Source organism: Ciona robusta, chromosome 5 (assembly GCF_009617815.1).
Source record: "Ciona robusta chromosome 5, ASM961781v2".
NCBI classification, from domain to species: Eukaryota; Metazoa; Chordata; class Ascidiacea; order Phlebobranchia; family Cionidae; genus Ciona; species Ciona robusta.
Genome location: NC_143239.1, coordinates 1425343 through 1442220, shown reverse-complemented (window position 1 = coordinate 1442220; position 16878 = coordinate 1425343). Strand labels below are relative to the sequence as shown.

The 16878-nt window shown below is 35.1% G+C and overlaps 5 protein-coding genes across 8 annotated transcripts; 2 read left to right on the top strand and 3 right to left on the bottom strand.

Annotated features, from left to right (window-relative positions):
- The first annotated feature begins 946 nt into the window (after positions 1 to 946).
- On the top strand, positions 947 to 5570 carry LOC149735395 (alpha-(1,6)-fucosyltransferase-like). Of its 3 annotated transcripts, XM_089877831.1 has the most exons (9): positions 947 to 1117; positions 1499 to 1545; positions 1945 to 2119; positions 2880 to 2988; positions 3340 to 3577; positions 3822 to 4080; positions 4196 to 4375; positions 4606 to 4756; positions 5083 to 5570. In XM_089877831.1, the coding sequence occupies exons 1-9, from the start codon at positions 1032 to 1034 to the stop codon at positions 5476 to 5478; spliced, it is 1641 nt and encodes a 546-aa protein (XP_089733957.1). In that variant the 5' UTR covers positions 947 to 1031; the 3' UTR covers positions 5479 to 5570. The 3 variants fall into 3 exon arrangements, with proteins under 3 accessions (XP_089733957.1, XP_089733958.1, XP_089733959.1); XM_089877832.1 differs by lacking the exon at positions 1499 to 1545 and having other exon boundaries at positions 978 to 1117; XM_089877833.1 differs by lacking the exons at positions 947 to 1117; positions 1945 to 2119 and having other exon boundaries at positions 1526 to 1545.
- A 986-nt stretch (positions 5571 to 6556) lies between these two features.
- LOC149735394 (uncharacterized) lies at positions 6557 to 9648 on the bottom strand. The gene is made up of 5 exons (XM_089877844.1): positions 9479 to 9648; positions 9196 to 9401; positions 8036 to 8250; positions 7728 to 7883; positions 6557 to 7409 (listed from the first exon to the last, which is right to left on the bottom strand). The coding sequence occupies exons 1-5, from the start codon at positions 9499 to 9501 to the stop codon at positions 6657 to 6659; spliced, it is 1353 nt and encodes a 450-aa protein (XP_089733970.1). The 5' UTR covers positions 9502 to 9648; the 3' UTR covers positions 6557 to 6656.
- LOC149735393 (calcium-responsive transcription factor-like) lies at positions 9634 to 12451 on the bottom strand. 2 transcript variants are annotated; one of them, XM_089877846.1, is made up of 5 exons: positions 12292 to 12451; positions 12005 to 12231; positions 10766 to 11013; positions 10484 to 10627; positions 9634 to 10407 (listed from the first exon to the last, which is right to left on the bottom strand). In XM_089877846.1, exons 1-5 carry the CDS (start codon positions 12333 to 12335, stop codon positions 9739 to 9741), a joined length of 1332 nt encoding a protein of 443 aa, XP_089733972.1. In that variant the 5' UTR covers positions 12336 to 12451; the 3' UTR covers positions 9634 to 9738. The 2 variants fall into 2 exon arrangements, with proteins under 2 accessions (XP_089733972.1, XP_089733973.1); XM_089877847.1 differs by lacking the exon at positions 12005 to 12231 and having other exon boundaries at positions 12292 to 12440.
- Positions 12452 to 12623: 172 nt separating this feature from the next.
- On the top strand, positions 12624 to 14126 carry LOC149735392 (iron-sulfur cluster assembly 1 homolog, mitochondrial-like). Its single transcript, XM_089877856.1, has 4 exons — positions 12624 to 12826; positions 13122 to 13175; positions 13262 to 13367; positions 13578 to 14126. Exons 1-4 carry the CDS (start codon positions 12743 to 12745, stop codon positions 13724 to 13726), a joined length of 393 nt encoding a protein of 130 aa, XP_089733982.1. The 5' UTR covers positions 12624 to 12742; the 3' UTR covers positions 13727 to 14126.
- LOC149735391 (small glutamine-rich tetratricopeptide repeat-containing protein beta-like) lies at positions 13653 to 16524 on the bottom strand. The gene is made up of 7 exons (XM_089877852.1): positions 16263 to 16524; positions 15692 to 15852; positions 15437 to 15541; positions 14958 to 15093; positions 14777 to 14878; positions 14255 to 14397; positions 13653 to 14077 (listed from the first exon to the last, which is right to left on the bottom strand). Exons 1-7 carry the CDS (start codon positions 16473 to 16475, stop codon positions 13963 to 13965), a joined length of 975 nt encoding a protein of 324 aa, XP_089733978.1. The 5' UTR covers positions 16476 to 16524; the 3' UTR covers positions 13653 to 13962.
- Positions 16525 to 16878: the final 354 nt, after the last annotated feature.

Sequence of the window (16878 nt, the reverse complement as noted above, 5' to 3'; positions counted from 1 at the left end):
GGAAACCTCCTCGGTTAGTGTAAATCATTATTGTAACAAATACATGAACCAACAGTAGTTTCTGAAACACCCGTGTTACACACAAGTTAAAAATGACGAACCGTTTATTGGATTGCTTTATTTTGCTCGTCGCTGTAAGCTCGAGAAATTAAGTTGGTAACATAACCCAATTAAATATGATAAAGGTTTTCAATACTTCGAATGCAGTTTATATCGCAGATAACATTTTCTGAAGTAAAGAGTGGCAATGCGGCAGTTATACGAAACGCAGAGAACCACTCCTTTGGACTAAATATCAACTACGTTTATAGCAAGACTGCTTTAGCCACCCTTAAAGATAAAAAAATCCTGAGCACCACTATAAAGTGTGATCCCTGTACTGGCGTTGCATCACCTGCGCTGTTTTGGATCAGATTCGAATGATCTTCATTGTTTGTATTTTATGTCATACTGAACGCTACTGGTATAAATATGTCACGCGCTTGTTATTGGTGAAACACCCGTGACAACTTATTAGCCAAACAATATTCGCTACCGTTTCGCAGACTGTAAACTTTGAGTTTTTATGTTAACTTGTGCAAAAATAGACGTCATGTAACGAAAAAAAAACTATATATATGTTATAAGTTTTACACCAATATTTATGCATGTTTGTCTCGAGCATTAAAGATGCAAATCGGCGGAATTTTCTAAATACTAGATAAATCCCCGATTTGCATATACACATTCTAAAGTTTAAACAGCCTTTTAACTTGGATAACAAAATTCTGAAACCGTTGCTATACGCGGTGTTGATTAAAATCTAGAATCAGAAGCACATTTTGTTACCAGGAATTTGTTGGCAAAGAAAATCTAAACGAAAGGATAATGGAAAAAGTTTACGGTCTAAAAAATAGGCGCAAGTGAAAAAATGGCCGCCTGGGGCCATATACGGACGACCTGTAACATACACGTTCAAATGCTCTGTACACAAGACTCTCCGCTATCTCCGTTCTCTTATTACTTGTGGCAAGGAAACTTAGATTTTCCGAATGTTAGCTGCTAGTTTAAGGAAAGCACATTTGGTATCGATCGCCTTGATATGTGTTATCATTATGTGTGTAGTTTATAATCGAAGGTATGTGTATAGGTATTTATTTTTCATTGCTCAGTAATATAACTGAAAATAGATGTTATCTATTATGTCGGATATAGTAAGGTTGGGAGAATGGGACACCTTTCATTCTATTTTCTCGGCCGATTTGATAAAAAACAAAGAACATTCAAAGTATTATAAACCCGGATCATCACGACTCTAAATGAGTGTTGTTAATTGTTTTAACTACGATTCGTATTTTTGGTTATTATGTGCTAAAGTGTCCCATCTTCCCCTTGTCCCATCTCCCTCCCACCTTACTATACTAAAGATTTCCAATATACGTTAGTTATAGTTCATTGGGACAATATTTTTTTCAAGCCCTTAGACAACGAATATAATTTAAACTCGTTGTATTTTTAGATTTCAAGAAACTGAAAAAACAATTGTTGTCAGTAAAGAATACACGCGTGAGTGTTAAGATTGCTTCTGTAAAACTGCGTTACCATCAACCTTTAGAAGTATTTTACCTTTAAGACGTTTGAAATTGCATGTTAAGTAGGGTGGGGAAGACAGGACACCTTTAGCACATTATATCTAAATGTTCTGTTTTTAACAACTAAAAATGGTATGTGGGAGTCGGGCGGATCAGGGTTGTAATTCTTTAAACGTTCTTTGTTAACTACCAAATAGGACGAGAAAATAGACCAAATAGGTGTCCTATCTCCCTCTACTATATATGAATAGTCGAGATACGTAGTTGCTTGTATTATGTGACGATGTGTCATGCTGTTATCGTGAAGAATTTTACATAGTTGAATGTATGATCACCGTATTGTGTATGATTCAAGTTGACATTATATTCGCAGATAAAGAAAGCCTAAAACATGGACTTAAGGTGCGGAGTTTAATCAGAAGCGTCATCGTTAAGTCATTTCAAATTCAACAACTGCTTAATCACGATATGAACAAATTAGCTGAGAAAAACAAAGATTTAGTTCAGCGGTTGGTCAACTGGGATCGACTGTTAGTTCCATTGGAAAAGTAAAAACCTTTCCTTATTCCTGTAAACAAAACTATTCGTAGGTCATATATGAGTTAATCAAACAACATCATTACGATATAGAACTTATAGGGTGGGGAAGAATTAAACGTCTTTGCCAGATAATATTCAAATATCCGATCGTGTTTTAAACAAGTTACAATGGTCTATCGAAGATACGATTATATAACTCCAATTCTACAAATGATATTCTTTGTTTTCTACTAAGTAAGACGAAAAAAATAGAATGAAAATGTGTCTTATCTTACCTTATCCTATTCTACTATATATAAATATAAGACTTTTATTGTCACGTCTACGCATAACTGAATTGAACGGTAACAGTACTATTAAGAAACGCCAACGGTTATTAATATAGAATCCATTAGAAGTGACAGCTGTTTTGGCAATATGACAGTAAGTCTGATAAGTTATATGCGCATAAGTTTATTGAACATGTATTATACAGAACATGCAAGGGCTACATTTTGATAACCACTTTTATATATTATATACCTTCAAAGGTTGAAGGTAGATGGGACACCTTTTCATTTCATTTTCTTGCCCCATTTGGTAGTACAAGCAAGGAACATTCAAAGAGTTGTAAAATCGCATTCTCACGAGTTTTCAATAGACCTTTGTTAGTTGTTTAAAACACGATCAGGATATTTGGATATATGTACCAAAGGTGCCTCTCCCCCCCCCCCTATACTATATAACATAAATATATAATAGTGACTTTGATTTCTATTTTATTACAAGTTCCTTAATAAATGAAATGACGTTGTTAAACAACAAAGACGAGGAAGGCGATCGTTACAAACTTCGTGAATTGAATCGTAGAGCACAACATCTGATACAGCACACACAGGTATCTATATATCTTAAATACTTTTAGCAGTTTTTTTCTACTATTATTCTCGCTTGTGTCCGTGGTCGGGATACTAGAATCAAAAACATGGCGTTTTCTACAACTCAATATTCAACAATGCGTTATCAAAATTGTCAGCCGTACAAACCGGTAGAAACAGGAGAGAGATAGAGGAAAAACGATTACCCACAAGTCGCATATTTTTTAACTCGAAACCACCATAGATTGTGGTTGCCCGACATGGGAGGATATACGAGTCATTTACTCACTATAAGCATTATTATTATCAAGTTGTAACGAAACATACATCTATGTTAATGGTAATTAAAGTACGCCATTTTTATCTTCCAGAACCAGAAGGACTGTCGCAGAGCAAAGAAACTATTCTGTAATGTTGAAGCAAAATGCGGCTTCGGTTGTTTGGTTCATCATTACGGCGTCTGCTTGTTTCTAGCTATCGGTACGAATCGAGTAATGCAATGGGATCTCAAGGCAATCACTGACTATCCTGGGTTAGATGAAGTCTTCATGCCACTAAGTGAAACATGCAACAATATTACTGGAGGGAAGGAAGCACCAGAATGGTACAGTAAGTATATAATACTAAATCACTGGCTATTTATCTTCGCGTGGCGGCTGAACGGCTTAAGCTAACCTTCCCATTACTAACGGAAATTGAATTCTTCTTTGTGGTTAATTTAAGCCAATGTCTATATTAACTTTGATCAAATCATATACGACAACGTCGATAGCAGCACAAAGCCACGGTTTCGTTGTGCATATTCATTTTGTAAGCTTACTCTATTTTGTTCCATAAACTATTTTTTTGTTAGGTGAAAAGAGTTCGAATCCCACCCCGGTTGATACAGAAGTTGTAAAAGTGACTCTAATAGGATCACGCGACCGACAGACTCCGTTTGCTCCAATGACAATACCGGAGGAATTTTATCCTCTCGTTAAACCGATCCACGGAGATCCTCTCGTGTGGTGGGCAGGTCAAGTTCAAAGTTATCTTATGAGACCCAAAGCATGGGTGACGCGAGAGGTTCAAATTATAAAGCAAGATATTGGTTTTAAGCATCCCGTAGTTGGGTAAGTGAATTGGTATAATGAATACTGGTCAAACATCTCGAAAATCTCATATGAACTATGTCTTGTTAAAGGACATATCGTTATTACAAAAACTCAAATGGGGTATTTTTCTCAGTGTTCACATTCGAAGAACGGATAAATCAAACGAAGCAAACTTTCAACGAATGGAAGCTTACATGGACCCTGTGGCGAATTGGTACGACAAATACGTCATCAATAATGACGTTACAAACATCACCAAACTTGTCTACGTTGCAACGGACGATCTCGAATATATGGATATGCTGAGAAATCTGTAAGAAGTATAAAAGGTTTTACGCATGAGTTTTAAGCGTTAAAAAAAATCAAAAACGTGCGCTGGGGGATGATGAAAGCATTTTACAGATAAAGAATAAAAAATGTTCACTTTCACAATAACCGTCAACGGGCTTTTTAAACCACTTTTTGAACCACCAGTGACATATCTTTAGATCGCGTTGATTTCTGCTGCATTAAATCTAATCAAGTTCGCTTAACTAATTCTAGATACCCTGAGTTCACTTTCATTACAAACCAACAATCAACAAGCCACGCCGATACTTCGTCAAGATTAAGCAGTGATGGTTTGAAAGGAATCGTCACTGACGTTCATTTACTGGTAGAATGCGATCATTTTGTTGGAACTTTTTCATCTAATGTGAGTTTTCTGATATCAAATTATGAATGCGGATTTTGCGTGGATTTGCATAAACAAACCATATAGCGGTCCAGCGTAGTATACTTTCGTGGTACTAGGCGTTTATAACTTAACTGAAAAGTTCCGGGTTCGATGCTCATCAGGTGATAGAAGGTGTGTGTCCCTAAGACAGTTTCTATGGCGCGCCACGTTGTATGGAATTTACCAAACTTAAACTTTACAACGTAGAAAAGAATCTATGTAGTTGAACATATTGTTTAAATCCATATATTACAAACAATCTCCAACAGGAAGCAAATAAAAATTAAACTTCCTATTCAAAACAGATTGGACGCTTGGTATATGAAATGAAGCAACAGTACGGCTCGGATCCCACTTTCACTACCACTAATATCGATCATGCTTATCGTTACTGGGGGCAAGCTATCCAACTTCACAAAGCGATTATGGACCACAAACCATCCCTTGGATTTTGCAAACGTGCTGCACCAGACATGAGACAAATTGATCTTTCCAAAATGGAACTAATGTGTGAGATTGAAATTAAAGTCGGAGATATTATCGAGGTTTCCCCCGAGTCATATCACGGCTACCGATCTGCTGGCAAAAACGTCAGAACTCAAATGTTTGGCGCCTATCCGTTGTTTAAAGTGAAAGACATTATCAAAACTGCTCCGTATCCTTCGTTTTATAGAACCAAATCGTTTGAAGTAGAGCGATAAATGCATCTATAATAATGCAACTGTTAGCTTTATTTGTTCTATATTTTGTTTGCGTAAAAACGTTGTGTGACATTAAATGGTTCAATCTTTAATCAAGTTGTTTTGAATAAGATGGATTGTTGGTAATACCACTGTCACTTCAGTATACTATGGTAATACTATGAGTGTTGATGTCAGGTTACGTCTTTTTGTGAGCTTAACGTTGAAGTAATTTTTTGATTTTTTTTACGGTTTTTAGCCGGATCGCAGATTTTGGGCAAATATAGTTTAGATGTTAGAAAGTTAGATGTATGCTAAACGGTGTATGTTAAGCGTTGCTATGCAAGATCGTAGCATTTTCTTGATACAAAATGTAACAAACGTAACTTATACATTTTTAGTGCTGGCGGAAAAACGTCACATAATACACGCTGGCAAGGCACTATTTTATATTTACTAATGGTTATACTTTTATTAATGCAGTTTAGGCTACCAACGGCTGCAGCTACACGGTCCAAGTCATGAATAAACTTGTATGCTTTTAGTTGAAAACCGACCAGCAAAACGCCGGGCAAAGTGGTTAGCGCGCCTGCCTTTAACCCAAAGGTAATGGGTTGAAAAAGGCTGGTTACTGCTACCATTGTGGGCGTATATGTCTCTGGACAAGACACTTAACGACAATTGCTCTAACTCAGTAATCACCAATGGGTTGTCCAAATTATCAGCCATGCATAAAAAAAATATATATCCACAAATTAACATACGTGGTAACCGTAAGCTGGCATAGGGTGTATGAAGCAGTACACCCGTGTTATAACGACTGTCGTATTCCGGCTATGCGAAGGTAAAGTAAGTTACGTTTAAATAAGGTAATTGAACTAGATAATTACTGCATCTGCCTATTTTTTGTACCCAAACTGCCATTCAATTTGTGTTTTACGTAACAATGGGTTGGTCTACTCGGTATTTCTATGGCTCTGGGAAAAACGCTTAATATAGTTACAGCAATACAACATTATGTTACGAACTTGGTATCCTCTATACACTACTGCCCGAATAGATTTTTTGGAAAATTAAAGAGAATATAAATCAAAGAGAATACGGTATACAAAGTGTATTAACTATAATAGTAAAACAACGAACAGCACAAAATTTAGGTGTGGACACACTGTGTCCACGAAGAACATTTTGTAATTTATTTACACCACGTAACTGTCATTATAAATATCACATTCAAATGAAGTAGAAAGTTTTCGTTTACGCTTTGTTTCCATTATTCCTGCATCTTCATTGTGACGTATTTGCCTTAAATTTTCCAAGGTATTGCATAACACATCATCTGCTTCTTGAAGAGATTTGTTAAATTGCATATCTTGTAATACATCCTTTATACCATCTACGATTTTCATAAGTTTATGCATATGTCCACCTGTAAAGGTTTCCTCAGCTAAGCTTTGCTGGGCAGTATCTACAGCATTGTAATCAGGCTGTATAAGATATACATCAGTGGCAGCATCTTGAATCTCATGCACATGATCACAAACACCCCCCTCGTGAAAAGCACAAACAATTTCGTGGTCGAATGTAACATAAGCTGGATCATCAATTGGAAACAAAGTTTCAGCTGTTGCAGGATCTTCAGGTGTTGAGGGAGCTTCGGGTGTTGTTTGGGCTTCGGTCTTTTTACGATTTTGTTTATTTGTGTTTTTACGTTTTTTTCCTTTCTTTTGTCTAAGAAGACAGTTATATTTAAAAAATGTTTTCTTTGTTGGAAAAAAATGTCTGTTGTTTGGCACAGGTGGTGTTTTATCCTTAAACAGTACATTGACCACATATAACTTCAACTCTGGCAATAATTGTTTGAAGGGCACACGTTGGTCAATCAAAACACCCAAATGCTCAACCACTCTACTGTCCAACTCATCCAAATCATCAGAATTCATTTTATCCAACTGAAAGACAAATAAGAAAATGTTGTATGATTCCTCTTGAATTTAAAACTTATTTATCCTTTATTACAGAGAAATGACGGTTGCTATAAAACAGGTTTCTTCATTACATTATGCATGCTTTTTAGGTACAACCTATGCAGCAACTTTACTTTATAAAGGCAATCATTTATTTTAAAGTTAATGCAATCATTTATTTTATAGATTCGAACAAATGTCTGTGATAACTAGATTAAAGTAAGAAAATCATTTTGAACAATAACACACTAAAGTTTAATTAAACCTTTTAACTACGTATGGTTACTGGGTTTCAGAAGTTACCTGATCAAACTGATGCCCAGAGTGTTCATCAGAAGTGGGAAACCCCACAATAAAACATGTAATCTGCCGTGGAACAGACAAAAAACCAACGCTTCTTAGTTTTCTTGAAACTTTATCCTTTTGAGATTTTATTTGAACATGCTTTTTAAATTCATGCTGCGAATAAGACAGTTAAACATTAACAAACATAAGGGTAAAATGGTATAGAAGCACATGTTCATACACAGAATAATATTTTAAAGAAATATACATTCAAACCTAATACACAAGAATTACCAAAAATTAACAGAATATCCAAATTGAATTACCTTATAATCTGGATATGTAATAATCTCTCTTACGAATATGAAGGCTTTACAGTTTCTCTTTTTTGAACCCAGCATGTGGTGATTCGCAGTTTTTTTTGTTTTCAAGTTACGATTTTTACATCTATCTTTTCCATATTCACATTCATATTTTGTGAATGATTTTATAATATAAGGTATGCCTTCGTTACCCCAATGCAGGAAAGAGCTCAGGATATCTAGAAAATTAGTCAGGTAAATAATGTGTATTAGGTGTTATTATTAAATTGTTTTAATGAAGGTTTTAATTTAAAAAAAAATATTTAAAATATTGGCAAAGATTATACGGAATGTTTGGCTTAATGCACAGTGTTGCTATCGCTGGTAATCTGTCGATATAATTGCTAAAACCAAATAGAAATCAGAAACAATTATTAACATGTGTGTTGTTCCAACACTATAAAAGCCCACAATGCCAGAAAGCTTTAAACCATTATCCTTTAGATCAGGGGTTCTTAAACTTTTTGAAGCACGCCCCCCAATGAAGATCTCAACAAACTTGCCCCCCCCCTCCCTTTTTGTTAAGTTACCACAGTGGTGTTCAATTAATATCTGCCATGATCCACCACATCCAAACCTGACATATTGGACATGCTTTAAACCTGTATCTGTTTTATTGCGTAAAACACTTTATCGAAATCAACGCAAGAGTGAAATCAAATAACTGTTCAGTTTACGTTGTAGTTTGACTAGTTTCACCTTATATTTACCATTTTTTTCTTAGCCAGACTGTTTGTTACTTAGGTAGACTGTTTGTTACGAAATAGTAGGGATTCATTGCATCATAATAGCGATTGTTTTGCCTGGCAATTAATTACGACATAATAGCAATTCACACGGCGATTATTTGCGTCATAATAGGGATTGACACCTCATCATTTAGCATGTGTAAGAGGTTTAAAAACAGGCTTAAATGTTTGCTTTTTTAATTTAATTTTACCTGCGTCGTGTTTTAGCCTTTTAAACACCAATGTAATAACATTTAATTTTATCGTTTTTGCGCCCCCCTTCTGAGTGTTTCACGCCGCCCTAGGGGGTGCGCCCCCCAGTTTAAGAGCCACTGCTTTAGATACAAGAAGAAAGCTCAGACCAGTATGCAACATCCTTACAATCATTATACTAACCCTTCTTATATTTTTTTTGAAAAAACACATACTTCGAATGAGTGGCTTTTTCAAACTCCTCTATTGCTTGTTTAACCTCTTGCATTGAATTATATTGAAAAACTTGCTTTGTTTGTTTAACTTCACACGATTGTGTGTTTTCCACTTGTCCACCATTATCTTCTGCTTTATCGGAAACAGGAGTGGATGAATCCATCTTACCACACCTAAATTTTTTTAACATTCAGAACCTTATTACCATGTTATCCATTAAGTATTAAGGAAGACCAACTAATGTACATACCAGTATTCCCACATTTCTGTCATTGAATAGCCTTGACAATTTCTGCTACAGGACTAATGCTGAAAATATCACGAATAGTTCCAACTTCCAGGATACTATAGTTTACAATTTGCATTTACCAATCCTTTCTACACAGTTTTTTAAAGCAAACAAACCTGCAAAACGCGTTGATAATTAACAGTACCACAATGTAATCATAATAAAGAAATGAATACACAAAGAAACGAATTCTTATTTTTTAAAAGTTAATTTGGTGTTACTCAGCACAAGCTAAGTTTTGTCGAAATTTTTCTCTTGCGTTTCCTAGAATGACAAGATTCACCAATTTTTGTATCATTATTCAAACAAAACGTCTTTAAATTTTCTAAAGTATTACGCAACACCATGTTTGCCTTTTGAATGGTTTGTTCAGATTGAATATCACATAAAACGTCTTTTATATCGTCCACAATTTCAATCATTTCATTTACAGCACTCTTTGAGCAATTTTCCTCAGTATTGCAGTGCTGGCTACTATTAGTAGTATAAGCAACAGGTTGGACTTGTTGGCATACATCAGTGGTTACATCTTGAATCTCTGGCACACATGTATAACGAACATCATCTTGAAATGAACAAACAATTTCTTGGTCGAGAGTAACATAAACTGGATCAGTATTTTGTATTATATTTTGAGATGTAGATGGCATGTCGTCAACCTTTGCAACTGCTAGATTTTGTTTAATACGCAAGTAGTTTTCACGAAAACCTTGTTTTGTCGGGAAAAAGCGTCTGTCATTTGGCATAGGTGGTTCTCTATCCTTGAACAACTCATTCATAACAAACAACTTTAGTTCTTTAAACAAATTTTTTTGTGGGATACGATTGCTCATTAATACACCCAATTGATCAAACACCCTGCTATCCAACTCTTCTGCAAAACCTGAGGACTAATGGATTTAATAAATTAAACTGAACAAAAAGTAATCAGTGATCAAAAAGTAAACATTAAACTTTTCTTCATACCTGTTCGATCACGTGTCCATGGTGTTCGTCAAGCAAAGGAAATTTAACAAAGTAGTAAGTAGTTTGATTTTGAACTGCTGACAAACCAGTTTTTTTCAAATATGTAGAAACTCTCATTTTAACAGTTTTATCAGGAGATGCAATCTATAAAATGTAAAATCAATATTACTAAATTAAATTTGAATGAATAACATTTATTTATTCCCCAAAAGTTATAATTAATTTCCAAAAAAGCAAGGATTTATCCACTAGCCAATGCTTTCCAATACTACACACACATACCTCATAATCTGGAAAAGCCCTAATCTCTCTTACAGTTAACCTTGCTGGACAATCCCTTTTTTTAGAACCCAATACTCGAAGGTATTTTGTTTGTGGCACATCTAATGTTGGATGTGGAGTGTTTGCTCTTCTCTTTAAATTTCTTAATCTATTTCTATCTTTTCCATATTCGCATTCATATTTCGTAAACGACTTCACAACGTATGGAACAGTTTCTTGGTCCCACTGCACATGGTTCTTTTTCGGATCTTAAAAAAAGAAGAGGATTGCATCTTTGTTCTTATGCCTCTTGCTAGATTTTTAAAATTAAACTTGCACCTCTACATATTCTTAAATTCCATTTGGTAAGAAATATATACATAAATAATACTTATTTTGGAAGTGTACAAGAGGTGATAGCAAAAAAATAGAGACTAAAAATAGATATTTGTAAACTTAAGGTATATTTTTCACCTACATTGATTTATAACCTAAATCACAACTAATAATAGGTAGGTAATTCTTTAGCAAGTAAGCAAAAACTAAAAGTGCTGCATCATCGTATTTTTTACACTGAGCCTTGAATTAAACAAAGATTAGATTATCAGGGCACAGAATGCGTATTTCATATTTACATTACAGATTAAACAATTTGTTTGGTATTAAGGTTTTTACCAGCACTAAACAGTGCATGTGCCTTATTGTAATAGCATATTGCTATTGTGACATAATAAATCGTTAACCTTAAGCAAGTCCAAGTCCATGAAAACTCAAAAGGTTTACCAAACTAAACTTAAATAATACTATTCTGTGAATATCATTATCAACCAATATAGGTATTTTTAGTGAATGAATGAATGTAACTTACTTTACCCTCGCGTGGCCGGGAAACGACAGTGGTTATCACACGGGTTTAACACCTCGTGCCAGCTTACGAGTTACCATGTATGTTACTTTGTGGGTGATTATTTTTTGGGGATTTTTTTATTTTTTTTATGTATGGCTGATAATTTAGCCACTGGGTTAAGGCAATTGCCGTTAAGTGTCTTGCCCAAGGACACATACGCCAACAATGGTAGCAGCGTCGAGCCTTGAACCCATTACCTTTGGGTTACAGGCAGGCACGCTAACCACTATACCACGGCGCCGGACGAAGTGGTAAATGAGTAAGACCGGAAAATCATTTGAGGACAAAAAAATTCTTTGGTCACCGACACCAGCTAAAAGAAATACTGCAATACATGGATGATGGATATTTACCATGTTTATCTTTTCTAAAAAATATATATTTTGTTTGAGTAGCCTTTTCAAACTCATGTATTGCTTCTTTGACCTCCTCGTATGAACTATACTTAATAACGAACTGTGTTTGTTTATCTACACAGCGTTGTTTTACTTCCATTGCTTCTTGTGTTGCTTCAGGAACTGTAGGCTGTAGCCGGGTTGTTGTTACTGCCACCACACGAGTACAAGAAATGGGTGCATTACTAAACCATATTAAAACAGTCAAAAACGGTTGACAAACAGATTTTTTACATACTACTTACATATTCGAGACGGTCCCTCGTAGGTTCTCACTCGAGTTGAACATTTTGTAACTTTTGGTTCTGCTTCTTTTAAATTAAGGCACGTGACCAAACACATAACACATCTGTTTTACCATAGATACCTTACAAAAACACATAACACATCTGACACATAACACATCTGTTTTACCATAGATACCTTGTAAGGTATCTATGGTTTTACACTCGCTCTCTTTACTGCTAAAGTTCGGATTCCGAATATTTCCGACAAGTGACACACAGTTGTCGTCACGTACAACAATGTTGTGACAATTCCAGCTGGTGTAAATATAGCAAAAGAAGGTTTCTTCCGTATCTCATATAAATTGAGAATAAATACTTGACTATTCCTGATTAGGTCTTGTTAACGTCGTTTAGTTATTCTGTAGCATACTGGGTTAAAAGTGTTTACGCTATTTCACCATTGTTTCGTATGATGGCTTCTAAGACAATTGGAGCAACTGTACGAGCTGTTAAAGGACGAAGGATGATTCCAACAAAACAAGCATTAGTTTTGGTATGTTAATTATATAATATGTACAAAAATATCATCGTTTTTACCTTTTTTGTAATTCAACTTCCAGTATTCCTACTGTTTGGCATCTATTTTGTGCATATTACTACCACTATAGTTTGGCTAACCAACTCGGGCCCAAAACAGAAATCGCATGGTGTTCCATCCTGTAGGGCCTAACCTACATGGAATAGAGCAGTGCTATAGTCTTGTAAGTACTCTAAACCGACAGCCATTCCTCTATAATTAAACAAATATTATTAATAACAATTTTAATTCATATCTCTATCTCACGCAGACTCAAGCTGCAGTTTCAAGAGTCAAAGAACTTCTTCAACAAAACCCTGAAGCTGTAAGCATGAAGAATATTGTGTCACAAATATAGTAGTTAACAGGACAGCAACATATTTATTAAAATTAAATCTTACCTGTTTTTAGAATGCACTTAAGGTGGGAGTAAAACAACGTGGATGTAATGGCATGTCTTACACACTTGATTTTGCTTCAAAAAAGGAAAAGTTTGATGAACAAGTAACACAAGACGGTGTGATTAATTTCTTTTTTTATGATCTATTTAAACTGACTCACCATAGTTTATGTTAAAAGGAGTAGTTGTATAACCCTGGGTCCCAGGTTGTTTAAACAGTCTAACTAAGTTCAGCAGTAACCCTTTTATCTTATTAACTATAGCATGAATATAGTGATCTACTGATCTATATAGTTAATTAACTTCTTTCTACCTGTTTTACCGCAGGAGTGAATGTTATCATAGATTCAAAGGCTCAGATGTCTTTGCTTGGTACTGAGATGGACTACGTCACTGACAAACTTTCAAGCGAATTTGTTTTTAATAATCCAAACATAAAAGGGACATGTGGTTGCGGTGAAAGTTTTAATATTTAAAACCTTCCAAGATTGTTGTATTTATTGGCACATGATATTATGGCACCATGAACTTATTTAGCGCAATGCTGAATTTTTGTAGCCTTGTCACTGTGAATATGCTACACTAAGCGTGGTGTCACGTTTTAATTCACTAACAAAATTTTAAATGTGAGAACTTGTTTAAACATTTTACATGAAACTTTAAGCAATTTACAACCATTGGTAGCAGCAAGTAAATAATTGGAAACATCCCATCACGTTGTTGGTGGATTTTCTTTGTTCTCCCCATCCCCACCTTGCATTTGTTTTCTAAGCTCTTCCACAGCCTCTGGATTATTTTGTGATATTTGTTGCGCAAATTGCTGTCCCCTGTATACCAAGAAACAAAAGTTTATGAAATGAATTTCGATCAAACATACAGGACACTTAACTTTCATAGAAGTAACCCACTTATCATAATTCTGTAGCTTTATAAAAGAGAATGATCTAGTGCAGTTTTTAAAAACTTTTCCTGTCCTAATATTAAAAACAAAGCCCCAAATTTACATTTGTAAAATTTCATTAAAGTTAGTTGGTGGCTGTGCAGCCGCAGCTCCCTCCACAGCCACATCTCCATCGTTACCGCCTCCACCCATCATACCACTCATCATACTCATTGCCATCTTCTGCATATTTGGGTCTTGCATCACCTAATATTTATATTAACAAGGATAAAACTTAATTTGATACTTATAATACCAATAATTGGAAAATCAAAACGCATTGAAAATGTAACTCGCATTATCCTTGCGTGGCCGGAAAATTACAGTTGTTATAACGCGGCACGAATGATCTCTTTAATATACCTCGTGCCAGCTTGCAAGTTACCCATAATGGTAGCAGCGACAAGCCTTGAACCCATTAACTCTAGATTAAAGGCAGTCACACTAATTACTTTGTTATGGCACTGAACTTTCTGCTTTTAATATGTAACTCTTGGGTCTTAAATAAACTTGTGTGTTCTGTGCTATAACATTCTTAAAGAGACCTTTTATAAAGTATAACATTAAAAAAAATCAGCACACTTACTTTTTGTGCCATATTCATAAACATGGGGTTGTTCATCATATCTGCCATGCCTCCCATGCCACCCAAGCCACCAAGGCCAGCCATAGATGGAGGTGCTGCCATCTGTCAAAGTAGTGTTAAGTGTTGTAATATAGAGGTTTCATACAAATATGTAAATACTAATTAGTTGGGTTATACACACCGCATTTTGTGAGGATAGTTTATCTTCAGCAATCTTTAAGTTTTTCTTATATCCTTCATTCTCTGGATCAAGTTCCAATGCTTTCTTATAACTTTTAATAGCTTCATCGTACATTTCCATTTTCGAATATGTTAGACTGTGATCATCAGTTATATTAACATTTAAATACAGTTTTATTTCACTTAAATGATACAGGCATGCTCACTGTTCAATTACAACAGTGGTACTCTCAATTAAACCAGAAACTGCTATGATACATGTTTTTGTTAATCATTAAGCTATGACATTGGTAACTTCATATAAACCTAATCAAAGATACAAACGGCCCCCAACAAACAATATTCTCTATAAAGGATCAGTTTAAAATAATACAAATTAATTGAACTAGAGTTATAAACTGTTTTTTTTTTCCGCCACTGCATGTAATGTTCATAGTTTAAACCACATAATATAATCTATGTAGGTAAACCAAATCCTACCCCATTCTACTGAACGCCTTGCTATATTTTGGGTCAATTTCAAGAGACCGTTTGCAATCTGTCAGCGACATGTCATATTTTTGTCTTCCAGTTTGCGCTGCAGCTCTAGAAAATAGAATTTTTTCAGATTATAAAAATTTAAATAACAATTGTACCAGATAAAAACATTATATAACTGACACATTTGTTGTTGCAGAAAACTGATACAAATAGATTCCTATACGCATAATTACCAAATCACTAACATGGTTTTACCTATTGCAGTAATACACAGCATTCTGGGAATCTATTTCAATGGCTTTGGTATAAAGATCAATAGCATCATCAAACTTTTCTTTTTTCATCATTTCATTTCCCTCCTGTTTTAATTGTTCGGCTTTTGCCTGGTCTTCCTCTGACACAGCTTTGGGTTTGGCCTAAAACAAACACATAAATAGATTGACATTTAAAACACTAAGGAAATCTTGACAGTGGTGAAGAATCCTTCAGTATGTTAGAAATTAGGCTGATGGGAAGTGTTAGAGGTTGAATGAATGTAACTTGCTTTATCTTGGCGTCATCAGAAATTGACAGTTGTTATAACATTGTGTTCTGTTTTATACACCTTGTGCCACCCTAAAAGTTACCATGTTTGTAACTTGTATAGGACAGGGGGTGCTAGTGAAGAATCTTCCCCCCACCTTGTTTGCTAACCACTAACCCGTATAACCACCAACCCCCTAACCATCAACACCGAACCTCTAACCTAGGGGTTAGGGGTTAGTGGTTATCAAATAAGGTGGGGAGGGAGATTCTTCACTAGCACCAAAAAACATAACAAACATACTGGAGGTGGGCATGCTTCCAAAAACACATTTAGCAATTTTTTCTGTGAGCTTGGTACATCTTCTGGTGTTGTAGTGTAAGCCATATGCAGACACTGGCGAGCGACATCAATGCTTTCTGCCATTTCAGGAGTAACTCCATCTCTTTTTAACTCATCTTCAAGAAACTGAACGATCGACGCAACAAATCGTTTAATATCTGAATTACTAGCCATGTTATATTAATTTGTGTAAGTGTAAAATCTATAAAATAAGGGTTTTGGTAATTGCCTTATAATGAAACAGCCTTAAGAAAATATAAAATAACTTTACCTTTAAACTCTTCAAACATTATTAAAATTCCTACCGTCACTGAATCATTAATTTCACCTTAAAAGTACTTCGAAACACCTATAGCTTGCACCTTAACTTATAGATTGGCAAAAAATAAACGTGACTCATCATGATATCATGACACATGGAGTGGTAGACAAGATATGACAAGAAAGCATAGCTTCGATGAATGGGCACGGTCTAAAATACCAGATATTAAAGATCCTATGTTATGAGTAAGAACGTATTAAACGAATTAGCATAATATTAATTTCCCCCTTTTACTACAACGGTTAACTAAGCTTA

Coding starts and splice junctions, on each gene's coding strand:
- LOC149735395 (XM_089877831.1), top strand. CDS start 1,032: ATGTTAGCTGCTAGTTTAAGGAAAGCACATTTGGTATCGATCGCCTTG. Junction 1,546..1,944: donor TGTCAGTAAAGAATACACGC/GTGAGTGTTAAG, acceptor TTATATTCGCAG/ATAAAGAAAGCCTAAAACAT. Junction 4,376..4,605: donor ATGGATATGCTGAGAAATCT/GTAAGAAGTATA, acceptor AACTAATTCTAG/ATACCCTGAGTTCACTTTCA.
- LOC149735391 (XM_089877852.1), bottom strand. CDS start 16,475: ATGGCTAGTAATTCAGATATTAAACGATTTGTTGCGTCGATCGTTCAG. Junction 14,398..14,776: donor TTATGAATATGGCACAAAAA/GTAAGTGTGCTG, acceptor TATAAATATTAG/GTGATGCAAGACCCAAATAT. Junction 14,078..14,254: donor TTTAATGAAATTTTACAAAT/GTAAATTTGGGG, acceptor CTTGGTATACAG/GGGACAGCAATTTGCGCAAC.
- LOC149735393 (XM_089877846.1), bottom strand. CDS start 12,335: ATGTTCAACTCGAGTGAGAACCTACGAGGGACCGTCTCGAATAT. Junction 12,232..12,291: donor CGAGGGACCGTCTCGAATAT/GTAAGTAGTATG, acceptor AATATGGTTTAG/TAATGCACCCATTTCTTGTA. Junction 10,628..10,765: donor GGGCTTTTCCAGATTATGAG/GTATGTGTGTGT, acceptor TACATTTTATAG/ATTGCATCTCCTGATAAAAC.
- LOC149735394 (XM_089877844.1), bottom strand. CDS start 9,501: ATGACAGAAATGTGGGAATACTG. Junction 8,251..9,195: donor TCAAAAAAAATATAAGAAGG/GTTAGTATAATG, acceptor CTAATTTTCTAG/ATATCCTGAGCTCTTTCCTG. Junction 7,410..7,727: donor CTGGGCATCAGTTTGATCAG/GTAACTTCTGAA, acceptor TTTGTCTTTCAG/TTGGATAAAATGAATTCTGA.
- LOC149735392 (XM_089877856.1), top strand. CDS start 12,743: ATGATGGCTTCTAAGACAATTGGAGCAACTGTACGAGCTGTTAAAGGA. Junction 13,176..13,261: donor TTCAACAAAACCCTGAAGCT/GTAAGCATGAAG, acceptor ACCTGTTTTTAG/AATGCACTTAAGGTGGGAGT. Junction 13,368..13,577: donor TGAACAAGTAACACAAGACG/GTGTGATTAATT, acceptor GTTTTACCGCAG/GAGTGAATGTTATCATAGAT.